Source organism: Mus musculus, chromosome 12 (assembly GCF_000001635.26).
Source record: "Mus musculus strain C57BL/6J chromosome 12, GRCm38.p6 C57BL/6J".
Classification (NCBI taxonomy): Eukaryota; Metazoa; Chordata; class Mammalia; order Rodentia; family Muridae; genus Mus; species Mus musculus.
This window is the reverse complement of record NC_000078.6, coordinates 76,783,553-76,797,475: the sequence shown is the minus strand read 5'-3', so window position 1 is coordinate 76,797,475 and position 13,923 is coordinate 76,783,553. Positions and strand designations below refer to the sequence as shown.

Below are 13,923 nucleotides of genomic sequence, written 5' to 3'. Positions count from 1 at the left end.
GGTGGGCAGGAGGATGAGGGAAGGAGTGAAACAGCAAGGAAGTGGCAGTCCTAAATCCGAGCACTTGCCTGATTCTGAACACTTGCTGTGCGGGAAGGAGTGGTTATCTTTATGAGTCCAACAGATAAGGAAGCAGATTCTCAGAGAGCTTTAAAGACTTCACCCAAGAGTTCCAAGGAAATAGCAGAGTTATAAATAAAAGTCAGTGCCCTGGACTTCCTAGAACCCAGAGTAGAGATAGTAAAGCTTTGGAATATCTATCTAGAAAGTTCTCTATAAGCAATTCTTTTACAGTCAGAACCGAGATCCGCCCACCTACTATGACTAAGGACAAGCACTCTGCTGCAGAAAGCCACAGGGAAAGCAAGCTTTGTTAGTGCGTACCCAAAGTCTTAAGCCTCTGGAAAGTGGAGGCAATGTGTACACCTGCAGACAGATATTTTAGGAATATCTTAATGGTTTTACTCAGCAGTAAGAAGTGAGCCTCCAGGAGACCCGTGAGGGCTCTAGGTCTTCTTGAAGAAGTATGAAGCCACTCCAGACTCAGGACTTGCCTGAAGAGGGCTTACAAAGAGGCAGCAAAGAAAAGCATCCTTCTCTCTGGAAGCCCCGGGTGCTGGAGGAAGCTCTAGAGGGCGGAGGAACCTGGCAGGTTACTATCAAGTTCTTATTTACACCATTGCCAAGTCCCTCTGACTCTGTAGCTTGGTAGCAATAGTCACTGGCTGTGCCTAGGGATTCTGTCATGCCCTCAGAAGAATTAAGTTCTTGCCACCATTTATGGCATCGAAAGACTCCATTCCCACTTGGATAATGGAAACTTGTTCTTAGGGAGCTGTCAGACAATGAGCTCCACACCCTTAAACAAGCTATGCAGCAGAAGTGAAGGCACTCCCGGGAAGTAGTTTCTTTGTCTCCCAACAAATCAGATCCGGAAGGCTGGGTGCCACTCTTGCTGACTCTCTTCTAGGAGACAGCTCTCACTGGATAGGAAAACATTTGCCTTATTAAAATAGCCAGGATAAACCCAATGGTTAGTTTTACTGATGGGGGAAATCAAGGGTTTCTGAAAAGTTCCTGATTCAGTTAGCTCATGCTTGGACCGTGGAGTGGCATTATGGTCTTTTCAGCTGCTGAGCTCCCAAGAGTGGGCTCCGATGACAGCCCTCAGCAGGCCAGAGATCGCCCATCATACATGGCTGGCTTTGAGGATGTCTTAGTGGCCTACCTGGAACCGCAGCTGCTTTGCCTTCCTGCATGTCACCTCCTGTGAGGAGAGGGTCACACATTCACACAAGCCTCCTCCAAAAAGTCTCAGAGACTGAACCTGTCTGAGAGGGAGATAGGTACAGTTGTCTACCCAGAATTTTACCATCCATTCTGAGGGTCCTGATCACTAAGTCAGCAAGGACTCCATCCTCATGACTGGCTTGGGAATGGAGAGCGGAGGTGGATGTCCTAATGTAGGACATGCTACAGTACAGGGACAAAGACCCCAGTGTTCTCCAGGACAAGGAACATCATTCACTAAAAGGCTTCCTAAGACAAACACATCTTCGTCCCTCTGCCTGGTGCAAACTGAGGCACTGGAAAACAACACACTCTCCTCCCAAGGGTCCCTTTGATTCCACTTGAGAATTCAGACCCAAGCATATCTTGTCTCCCACAACTCAGAGACTGATGCTCTAATAAATGTGTTGAGACAGATGTCTGTGCCAGGCAAAATCAACTTGCTGGGGCAAGCAGAAGTCAATCTTGCATCCTCCCTCCCTTCTTTCCTCCCCACTTGACCTTTATGGCTCTGGTTTCCAGCAAGGAGTGAATTATTCACATCTGCTCACAGATATCAAATTGGCCCTTTCCAGGTTGCCAGTGGGGTGGGGCAGAAGGTGGCTTTGTTCAGTGGCAGTAAGTGGGAGGAGCTACAGCCTTGTTCAAACAGTTCACAGGTGGGTACCTGTTTTTTGCTAAGTCATCCCGGGAATGCTCAAAGGCCCTTTGTGAAGTCCTTTCGGTCTTCTCCGGCTCCTCCTTTCTTCCCACCGGTCTAAAGGACTTAAGGAGGCTCACAGAGCAGGGCAGGGCTCACTGCTCTTCAGCATGGCTTACATTGCCAAGTCGTTCTACGATCTCAGTGCCGTTGGCCTGGATGGGGAGAAGATAGACTTCAATACGTTCAGAGGCAGGGCTGTGCTGATTGAGAATGTGGCGTCACTCTGAGGAACAACTACCCGGGACTACAACCAGCTCAATGAGCTGCAATGTCGCTTTCCCAGGCGCCTGGTAGTTCTCGGCTTCCCTTGCAACCAGTTCGGACATCAGGTGAGGAGTTCCTTGGGTTCTATCCAAGGAGTTGATGGACAGAGCTTGAGTGGAAGAAAGGGTTGAGTGTGTCTTGGGATATCTGGACTTGAAGGGCATGCTGCATCAATTGAGGTCTAGGTGAATGTAAAACATCACAGGGAAGAAGTAGATATGGTCTAAGAGTAAGCATTGAGGGTGTGCCTTTTAGTACTGTCTTTCCAAAATGAGGGTTGCTTCCAGGTCTCTCCACTGTGTCTTTGAGTACTTCATTAGTTACTTGTTGAACAAATGAGTGGAGAAAATAGGTTAAGAATCACTACGTTGGCATGGAGGGACATTCCTGTACTCCTAGGATTGATGTGAGTTTGGCACTAACCTGGGCTTACCAGCAAGGTCTCAAAAAAATCACTGTGCATACAGCTCAGTGGGTAGATTACTTGCCCAGCCTATGTGAAACCATGGGTTTGATCCTAAGTGTTGCATAAGCCAGCTGTGATAGCTTACCTCTAATCCCAGCACTTGGAAGATGGAGACAGGAAGGTCAGAAATTCAAGGTGATCCCCTGACTATAGCAAATATGAACCTGAAGAACTCGTCTTAGACAAACAATTGGGATTGAGATGTCGGTGACTTGGGAGTCCTTACTTAGTTCCGGTTGCCTTGGTTCAATGCTTTAATGGCTCTGAGACCATTGAGAGAGGTGGCTTAGTTTTCTGTTTGAGTTTCCACATGTGTTGGTTTAATAGAAGTTGACTTAGCTCATAAGTTTACTGTGAGGCTCATGGCATAAGACACATGAAAAGTAAGGAGAGAGATGTGGAAATAGTGTGCGAGTATTATTTAAAGGCTTGTTTCTAATCAGCAAGCTGGAAAAGGAATATGGGAGAAGGGAAAGGTCCGAAGCGTGCACTCACCTCCTCTGGACATCACGTGCGCCTTCTGTCTCTGAATAACAGGTCAGATTCTTACAGAGCTTCAGCATGCACGCCTCAAGCTATCTTTTAGGGATTCTGTTTCTCTTTATGATTTAACTGTACTAGCAAGCCAGGTGTCCCTAAGTGGACTCTCTAATTAGAGTCGTCATAGTTCAAATTGCAGTGGCAGGAAGGTACACAGGAAGGATGTCTGGGACATACACAGGAAGGATGGCTGAGATAAACCAGAGACCCAGCCATCACTATGCTCACAGGTCCTTCCCCCTGAAGCCTCTGTTCAGACTTTGCCGGGGAGAGACAGGAAGGGCTAAACCCCATTGGAGGTGTTTCTCAACCCAGGAGATGCCTCTGGCCTTACACCTCACTTGTGGCTGGCTGGCTGGCTGGCTGGCTGCTGAAAGGAGTCATAACTCAATATCTACAGAGCCAGAGCACAATCAGGGCAGAGGAAAGGGAAAATGGTAGGTTGTGTGCAAGCATGCACATTTGTGGACATCACATCATTGTGGGTCCTGGACTAATTAAACCTTAACTGACAACTTTTACCAACAGCAGGTAGAAGTGCCTCCTTTCCTTCTCTTCCCTGATCTCAAGGTTCCTTAAAGCACCAAACACCATTATGTTAATTGCCCAGGGTAGATTAGGGCCTGAAGCAACTGTTAAAAAGTGCTGAATCTCTAACTACATTTGTTTGTTTGTTTGCTTGTTTATTGGAATGTGTGTGAGGGTGTGCACACACCACAGTGCATGGATAGAGGTTAGAGCACAATTTGTGAGAGTGGACTCTCCTTAAATCATGTGGTATTCCCTGGCCTCCAAAGTTTTGGGTGTAGCCTCCTTTCCACCAAGGCCATAACTGGTGAGATGGTTCAATGGGCAAAAGCACTTGCCGCAAACCTGATGACCTAAATTCAGTTCTCAGAACTCAGGTGGTAGAAGGAGAGAAGTCAATTTCATAGGTTGTTCTCTGACGTGCAAAGGTGGCACTCAGTATAAAATAAATGTAAAAAGTACAAAAACCCACAACACAATGGCAGAGAGAGAGAGAGAGAGAGAGAGAGAGAGAGAGAGAGAGAGAGAAAGGCAGAGCAAATGGAGAAGAAACACATATGTGCAACACACACATGCACACACAGGAAGGAGAGATCATGGAGGAGTGTTGGGGAAGAAAAGATTTGCACTGGTGCACCCTGGGTTTCTTCTCCCTTTCTTCATGCTCTTTGTCTTCTCATCCAGGAGAACTGTCAGAACGAGGAGATCCTGAACAGCCTCAAGTATGTCCGACCTGGGGGTGGGTACCAGCCCACCTTTAGTCTTACCCAAAAGTGTGACGTCAATGGGCAGAACGAGCATCCTGTCTTTGCCTACCTGAAAGACAAGCTGCCCTACCCTTATGATGACCCGTTCTCCCTCATGACCGATCCCAAGCTCATCATATGGAGTCCCGTGCGCCGCTCAGACGTGTCCTGGAACTTTGAGAAGTTCCTCATAGGGCCAGAAGGGGAGCCCTTCCGTCGCTACAGCCGCAGCTTCCAGACCATCAACATCGAGCCTGACATCAAACGGCTCCTCAAAGTTGCCATCTAGATGAGAGCTGCTCAGCCCAGGAATCTCCCACTGTTTCCCCTGAGCAGTCTTCCTCAGGGCTCAGTGTACCCTCGGGAGACCCTGGGAGACCAAGGCATTCCCTGAATATCGTCCCCTTGCCTTCCCTACCGGCCATTTCCTTTAGCTCCCTCAAGGCTCTTGGGGAGTTTGCTTGGGGCTCTAAGTCTGGGGTAGGTTCTGGGCCTTCACAGAATGATGGCATCTTCCTAAACCCTTCTGGGAGATGTCTGAGAAGTTGTGAAGGGTCCAGAGCCAGTCTGCTTTAGAGTCCAATAAAGTGTAGGTGTGGCAATGGCCTGGGTCTCTGTCTTCCTTTCTAAAATTTTCAAGTGTTTCATTCTGTGTATAAGTGTGCACATGGGTGGAGGTCAGAGGTCAACTTTGGGGAATTGCTTCCAGGGCTGGAACTCAGGTCACTGGGCTTGTCTCACTGAGCCATCCTGCTGGCCCCATGCCTCACTGAGCCATCCTGCTGAGCCCCATGCCTCATTGAGCCATCCTGTTGGCCCCATGTCTTCTTTCTGGACAGAGGTGGAGGGGTGGTCAGAACTGTGGTGGGATGGAGGGGCTGGAAACACACTGAAGTTTGGGAGGGTGTAGCTCTGGCCAAGGGGATACTCCAGTTACTATATGGATTAGGTTGTGGTCAAGGTCTGTAGTGACAGTTGGAGTTGTTGTAAATGTGAATTATTTCATGGCTCTTTTAGAATCAGCAAAAAGAGGTGGTGATAAAGTGAAATAAAGAGAAGGAAAAGACAGCAGGGCCCCTTTGGCTGAGTGTATTAGGAGGCTGTTAGACTACAGTCAGCAGTCAAGAAGACAGCTCATCATTGTGGGTCCTGGACTAATTAAACCTTAACTGACAACTTTTACCAACAGCAAGGGTGTAGAAATTGCAGTTACCAGGAACACAAAAGTACTTTATCCTTCTTTTGATTACTTAAAATTTAAATTTCTAAAATTATAGCGTGTACACGCACGTGCGTGTTCACATACACGTATGTATATGGGATGTGGCATGTGGAAGTCAGAGAACAACTCGCAAAGCCTCCCTCCGTCATGGGAATGCCAGAGATTGAAATCAGGTCATCAGGCTTATAATGGACACTCATGTTCTACCTGTGTTCTATTCAAGCTCACACACTCACAAAGCCAGGCACGAGGCAAATGGAGGCGTGAATGAATGACTGAGTTAATGTCTTCTGCGAAGGTAGGACAGAGGCATGACTGCATTTACTTCCTCTATGAGGGGACAGAATGACCCTTTAGAGAATGAGTTTATGATGTTCCCATGATTGGTACTCACTATAAGAACAGGTCGCCCCAGACTCCTCATCCATCGAAAGCACACTGTAAAAGTACCAGTACCACCAAAGCCGGGGTCTGTCATGCTCGGTGGGATTCCTTTCTGTTAACATTTTCCCCTCTGTCTTAAAGCCTTCAAGGGATGGGTCTCCAAACCAGAGACCCTGCTACAGAATGGCAGTGCCGACGATGTCCCCTTTAGTCTGCTCCTCACAATCTGTTTGCCAAGCACTTGCATCCTCTGAGAAGTGTGGGACTGAGGTTAGTGATGCCGACTGTCTGACCTGCAGCTCCAGCTTTCACTGATGGTGCTTCATGTCAAAGGGGTAACCTGAGTGTTACAGTGGGGAGCCCAGGCATCCGTCTGAAACACCCTCTATTAAGGCTGCTCTCAGCTTGACTCTTGAAAAATGCAGCCCGTTTGAATTGCTTATCTTAAAGCCAGCAGCTGGTGTATACATTCTTCTGCAGAAGGGCCATGCGCTAATTTTAGAGTAGTAACGATAGAGACAAACTCTTTCTCTGGTGAAATGGAATAGGGGATTTGTGCCTGGTGCTACGTTTTGTTTTTGTCTTGCTTTCCATCATCTTGATAGTGCCTGTCATTGTATCTGATAACTGAGACAGTTATCCTGGATGTCCAGCGAGCCTAGATGTTGGCATTATGCCACTGGCAACTTAGGGTGCGACATGCCAGCCCAGTGTGTTGGATTTTTTCCATGTGGCTCAAAGGAGAACTAGAATTTCAGTATGATCTTAGGCAGAGTGAGAAAGGGCAAAAAATGGTAGAACATGGGCTCCTTGCTTAGAAGGGGGTAATGCTGTTTGCTTCAGACAGGACCTGCCCAGTTTTTCTTAGGAGGCAGAGAGGCAGGATGCCCTTTTATGATGCCGCTGTTGTAGTGAGGAGTAAGGGTTGCTTTCCTTCATTCTCCATCTCATTTCCCCACACGTTGTCCTCAGGAGCAGAGTTAGTAGAATCTCCCACTTTCCTGAATAAGCAAAATCTTTTACTCAGACTTCCCAGGGACACTGAGGAGCAGGCCGAGGTCTCCGTAGGATGCTCTGGCAGACGTGCTGAGATGCTGCTGCGCAGCTTAGGAGTGCCCGGACTGCACTGAGGGCTCTGCAGACAAGCTTGGGGGTGGTTTAGAGGACCAAGACACACAGACTAAAGTGGGTGGGTATAACATAATCTTTTTTACTGTGTGCCATAGCTACATCTCACCTTAAGAAATACTGAGCCAAACTCTAGAACTTTCTTATAAACACCATTAACCATGACAATACAAAATACCAGTAACTGAAATAGACTATATTCACACACTGCATTGAGTAATTTCTATGCATTATTTACACAGACTCCATGAGGAATTCTTTAAGGAGATGGTAGCTGGATGGACTAGCTGGACCATAGTCTGTAAGCCATTCTAATAAATTCTGCCCTCTCATCGATCCATCTGTAAGTTCTGTTTATCTAGAGAACCCCAAAGGCCTTTTGAAGACAGAGTGCCAGTTACATGGCATCAGCCTGGGGGGCTGGGCCAGGGATCTCCAGAAGGTGCTATATGCTTTGAATTGGTGTCCAATATATGATAGTGTCTCCCATAACCAGGCTCCATGGGTCCAGGAATCAAGGGGTGGAAAAGGGAATAGTTCCACTCACTATCACACCTAGTAACCTAGTAGAAAAAAAATTTTTTGCTTCCTGTTCCAGTGACCTTAAGTTCTGTTTGAATAGAAATTTTGGTTCCAGAGCTAGGAGGATGAGGATTATAATTGACAGGAGTGTTTCTGCCATAGGTAGGAGGGCTCCTGCCAGGAGTCACAACAAACATTTCATTAAACTGGAAATTCAGACCTCCCCGTGGCCACTTGGGGTTTCTGATGCCTTTGAGCCTACAGGCTAAGACAGGAATAACAGCGTTAGGAGGGGTGATTGACCCAGATTACTGGGAGGGAAATTGGATTACGTCTCCACAGTGGAGTAAGTAAGATTATGTTGAGAGTACAGGAGATCCTCTAGGGCAGTTATTCTCAACCTGTGGGTTGCAACCCCCTTGGAGGACAATGAACACTTTCACAGGGATTACATATCAGATATTCTGCATACCAAATTTTATAATTCATAACAGTAGCAAAATTACAGTTATAAAGTAGCAGTGAAATAATTTCCCAGTTGGGGTGACCACAACATGAGGAGCTGTATTAAGGAATCAAAGCATTAGGAAGGTTGAGAGCCACTGCTTTAGTGCGTCTGTTGGTGCTACCATGCCCTGTGATTAAAGCCACTAGGAAAATATAAAAACCTAATCCAGGAAGGATGACAAAGGACACACACCCTGTAGGAAGGAAGGTATGGATCAGTCTTCTAGGAAAAGAGAGCCAAGACTTGCTGAGGTGGAGGAAATACAGAATGGGTAGTAGAGAAAGGTAGTTACAAAAACCAGCCAAGGCTATTTGACCATTCATAGAAATGAGGATTATAATTGACAGGAGTGTTTCTGCCATATTTTTGCTAAGTATTCCTTTATACAAATACTTGTGTTATCTTTATTCCATTTCTTTATTGTGTAATGTAACAGTTAAGAAAATATCAGTGGCTATATTTGAGATACTAAAAGAATGTCCTTCAAGGGACATTGCCCCCTATTTATAATTCATTTTCAGCTTTATGGGGAATAGTTATATCATGTTAGGTATAATTATAATATGGTTAAATATATAAGATGTTTGCAATTGTATTTAGGATAGTTACATTGTGTCTAGACTTTATTAGGCTATTGTTTCCTTTTGGTAATTAAGCATAACATAAGGAGATATGATTGTGAGCCAAATTGGCAAGGGTGGACTTATGATAGCTATTCTTAGTTGTCAACTTGACTACATCTGGAATGAACTAAAACCCAAATGGCTGGGCACACCTGTGAGGGATTTTTTCCCCTTAATTAAACCTTTGTAGTAGGAAGACCCACTTCTACCCCAGATCTTTGAGATGGGAAGATACATGTTTAACCCGGGCTACACCTCCTGCTGGCGGCCTATCTAAAGGACAGGGAAGAGGGAAGCTTGTTCTTTGTCTGCTTGCTCTCCCTAGCGAGTCCATTTCTTCACTAGCATTAGAGCCTACTTCTTGGGGATTGTGGCATCTACTGATGACCAGCCGAGATATCCAGCTTTGTGGACTGAACAGTTAGTGGAATTTTTGACCTTTCATTGGTAGACAGTCATTCTTGGAATAGCGGAACCACAGCCTATAAACCACTAAATAAATCGTCTGTCCTCCCTCCCTCCCTCCCTCGCCCCCCCATCTGTCTTTAAGTTTTGTTCCCCTAGAGAAGCCTGGGTAAGACATCTACCAAGGATAAAGACCTAGTAAATAGCAGAATTGAAAGTTGAAAGTTTCAACATAATGAGTTCCTGACCAAAACCGGGTGAGATTCTTCTTTTTTCTTTTCTTTATTCTTTTATTTTCTTTTCTTTCCTTTCTCTCTCTCTCTCTCTCTTTCCTCCTCCTCCTCCTCCTTCTTCCTCCTCCTCCTCCTCTTCTTCTCTTTTTTTTTAAGATTTATTTATTATGTATATAGTGTTCTGACTGCATGTATGCCTACAAGCCAGAGGAAGGCACCAGATCTCATTATATATGTTTATGAGCCACCATGTGATTGCTGGGAATTGAACTCAGGACCTCTGGAGGAGCAGATAGTGCTCTTAACCTCTGAGCCATCTCTCCTGCCCCAAGGAGATATTCTTAAAAATAAATAAATAAATTATGGTGCAGGAGAGATGGTTAAGAGCATTGGCTGTTCTTCCAAACATCCTGAGTTCAGTTCCCAGCAACTACATGGTGGCTCACAACCATCTGTAATGGGATCTGATGCCCTCTTCTGGTGTGTCTGAAGACAGCTACAGTGCACTCACATACATAAAATCAATAAATCTTAAAAAAAATTGTAAAAGCCTGAGGAACAGGAAGCTTGCTTAGACTGTGTGTCCTACAAATGTCAATGAAGAAACGCCCATGAACTCTCATCAACATGGTTGTCTAAACAAAACCAGAACAAGGGCACTACCAATAGACATGCTAACATGGAAGGAGGAGGAGAGGCCTCAACCACAGGCAGAGAGCTAGAGGCAACTAAGGAATATTGAGTGGGAAAAATCATCTTCCCTAGCTAGAGAAAGAGCCCAAATTGGTTATCCAGTTCCAAGTGGTCAGCCCTGAAATCATAAACATACAAGTAACACTAGGCATACTGAGCAGGTTGTATTTCTATATTTAGTAATATAAATACACACGCTGGGCAGTGGTGGCGCACACCTTTAATCCCAGCACCTGGGAGGCAAAGGCAGGCAGATTTCTGAGTTTGAGGCCAGCCTGGTCTACAGAGTAAGTTCCAGGACAGCCAGGGCTACACAGAGAAACCTTGTCTTGAAAAACCAAACAACAACAACAATAATCACACACACACACACACACACACACACACACACACACACACACACACACACACACATGTAACAACAAGGGAAAAAGGACATGAATTTGGAAGCAAGGGAGGGGCAAATACAAGAGATCAAAGAGGGAAAATTATGTCATTGTATTTTAATTACAAACTTTTAAACATGATTTTATAGATTACATTTATGAATTTTATAATGTATACTTTTATATAACATAAATATATATGTATATGTATCAATCAATCACTGGGAGATTGCCCAAGAGCACTTGTTGCTCTTCCAGAGTACTCAAGTTTGGTTCTCAGTACCCACACTGGGCAGGTAGGTCACAAAAGCTGTAACTCTAGCTCCATGGGATCTGACATGCTCTTCTGATCTCCTCGGGTACCCACATACATGAGGCACACACACATATATACAAATATAAACAAAAATAAGTATTTAAGGTTGGGTATGGTGGCACATACCTTTAATCCCAGCACTTGGGAGGCAGAGGCAGACAGATATCTGAGTTCAAGGCCAGCCTGGTCTACAGAGCCAGTTCCAGGACAGCCAAGGCTGTACAGAGAAACCCTGTCCTAAAAAGCCAAAAGTAAATAAATCAATAAAGTTGCCAGACATGGTGGTCCACACCTTTAATATCAGCACGAGGAAGGAGGCACAGGTTGGAGGATATCTGTGACTGTGAAGCAAGCCTGGTTTATCTAGTAAATTCCACACCAGCCAGGGCTTCATAATGAGATCATGTCTCAAAACACACACACACACACACACACACACACACACACACACACACACACACACACACGCAAAAACAAAAACCAATCAAGTCAGACAGAATTCCATCACAGAGAAGGGGAGGTTGGCACAAAGTCCCATCCCTAGCCAAGAGGCTATTTCAATTGATAGCTGCTGGGAATGGGAAAACCACCGTCTTCAATGGAATAATACTGGGGAAATGAACCACACCCCAGGGCAGGCCCCATGCCCAGTAGCTCATGGAAACAATCAGACTTCATGGGTTTTTTTGTAGTTGTTGCTGGTTTGTTTGGGCTTGTGTTTTCGTGTTTGTTTTTTTAGAGAGAGAAAGAACATGAAGTTGGGAGTACTGCGAGGTGGAAGAGGATCTGGGAGGAGTTGGGGGAGGGAAAAGCATGTCAATATAGTATATGACCTTGAAAAAAGTAAATAAAAACATGAAAAATAATACAACTAACTGACAACAAAACATACATAAAAATAAAAGACCATCAGCTAGACTCTAGCTAGATTGGTATCATAGCTGAGTAAAGAGAAAGATGTCAGGACAGCTGACATTCCAATACCCAGAGTGACCTCCTCTCATTAGTAAATGAGTTTGTCTGGATTTCCTTCATTTGAACAGAAAATGAAGAACAGGAGAAATCAGCGGAACTGGATTTAGGTCATCTTTATTCCATTAGAGTCCCAGAAGAGTTCCCAACACAATAGCATATCACAAAGTACAGCACCAGGTTGGCTGGATAATAGTGAAGTAGAAAGGGTCTTGTGTTTTGAAACGTTGTAATTTATATCAAAACAGATGGGTACTTTTGTAATGCTGTGTGACAGATGAGGTGTCAGTGGGGCAGACAGAACCACATTCCTCAGCTCCAGGTGACTAGGCCAGACCCATCAGCAGACCGCAATGCGACTCCTAAGCGGGAATCACTCACTGCTGCTATCTGCAAAAATGAAGCAGTTCTCTGCCCTTTGGATTCGTTTTACCAAATGGTTTCCTCAACAGGTCAGACATACATTTAGGTGAAATGGAAAGCATTTTCCAGGAATAAACCACCCGACTTAACCTGAACAATGTCTTCGTCTGACGTGCCTGGGTTCTGTGGAGGCCATCATTCCACCCTAAACCAACCTCCCCCAACCTTACCTAAGCTTTATAGCTCACAATCACCCAGCACCACTGCTGGGAGGGGGTCCCTGTGGTGGCTGAGGGACTCTGAGCTGTCGATATTAAGTTGGTTCTTCCTGACTCAAAGCTGGAACGACAATAGCACCACTCCCGCCCAGTGTAACTAAGCGTTCTCTATGGCTATTATGGCACTCAAACCGCCATAATATAAAAAGGGTTCCCAGGCATCCACACTGCACAGGCGCTCATTTTCTGCATGCCTCCCTGGGAACTCTTAGATACAATGTAAGAAACAGCTTTCTTTCTAAGACCTGCTCCCTTTAAGTTTGGGTGTAGACTAAGAACTGAAGGCACATCATTGTATCAGAGCTTTACAAGGCTTTCCAACGCATCTTACATTCATGAATTCATTTGGGTCTTCTAACAGAACTGCAAAGGAGTGCAATATCACACTCTGCGAGTCCGTCTGGTTTTACAGAAACAGGACACTGAAGTCCAGAGCACTGCTCTGTCCTGTGGCTGTGTGGCTGCCAAGGACAGTGCGACCTAAATGCCTGGGTTATGACCTCCAGGCCTGTGCTCTCAGTTTTGGCACACAGCACACTCTAAGATCCCTCTGAGTAAATGGAACAGTTCTGCTCATTTGTATCGCATCCTTTACTCGGATTTCTGCTTTCTACCGTGTGCTCTCTGGGACAGGCTTCCATGTAGGCCACAGCACCTTCGGTCACCATGCCTCCCTCCTCAGCCTCCTGACAGCTTCTCAGATGTCCCTTGTTCTGGAAGACCTTGGTAGTTTTGAGAGACACTGGCAGGCAGTCTGTTGAACTGAGCTTGCACGTTGACCTTCTGAGTAAACAGATTATGCTCCCTGGGAAGAAAACCCCGGAGATCTTCACACTGCATCACATCAAGGATCCTGTCAGCGCCTGCCTGAGCCAGTGCTCGTTAGCTTTCTCTTCCATAGTTACTCCTTGCCCTCTCTTTCCAGGCTACTCCTTGGAAGGAAGTCAACTGCATACATAGCCCACACTGACAGAGTAGGACCATCAGAAATCCCTTCTGACCCCTGCCTTCTTCTCTTCCTTAATTATCCATCCATCCATCCATCCATCCATCCATTCATCCACCCGATCATTGCTATCAGCATGGACCAATGGAAATTTAGTGCATACTCTGGCTATATTCCAAAACAGCAACTTACTCATTTTCAAATTATTAAAGCTTTGTTCACGGGAGCTCCTGTCTGACCATCTTTTAATCCAGTGGTTCTCAACCTACAGGTCTAGATTCCTTTGGGGCTTAACAATCCTTTCACAGGGTCACATATCAGAAATCCTGCATATCAGATATTTGCATTATAATTTATAACTAGCAAAGTTACAGTTAAGATGTAGCAATGAAAATAATTTTATAGTT

The 13,923-nt window shown here is 45.4% G+C and overlaps 1 protein-coding gene across 1 annotated transcript; it reads left to right on the top strand.

Moving 5' to 3' along the window:
- Positions 1–1,921: 1,921 nt before the first annotated feature.
- Positions 1,922–5,141, top strand: Gpx2 (glutathione peroxidase 2). Its single transcript, NM_030677.2, has 2 exons — positions 1,922–2,322; positions 4,476–5,141. Exons 1-2 carry the CDS (start codon positions 2,101–2,103, stop codon positions 4,824–4,826), a joined length of 573 nt encoding a protein of 190 aa, NP_109602.2. The 5' UTR covers positions 1,922–2,100; the 3' UTR covers positions 4,827–5,141.
- The last annotated feature ends 8,782 nt before the right edge of the window (positions 5,142–13,923 follow it).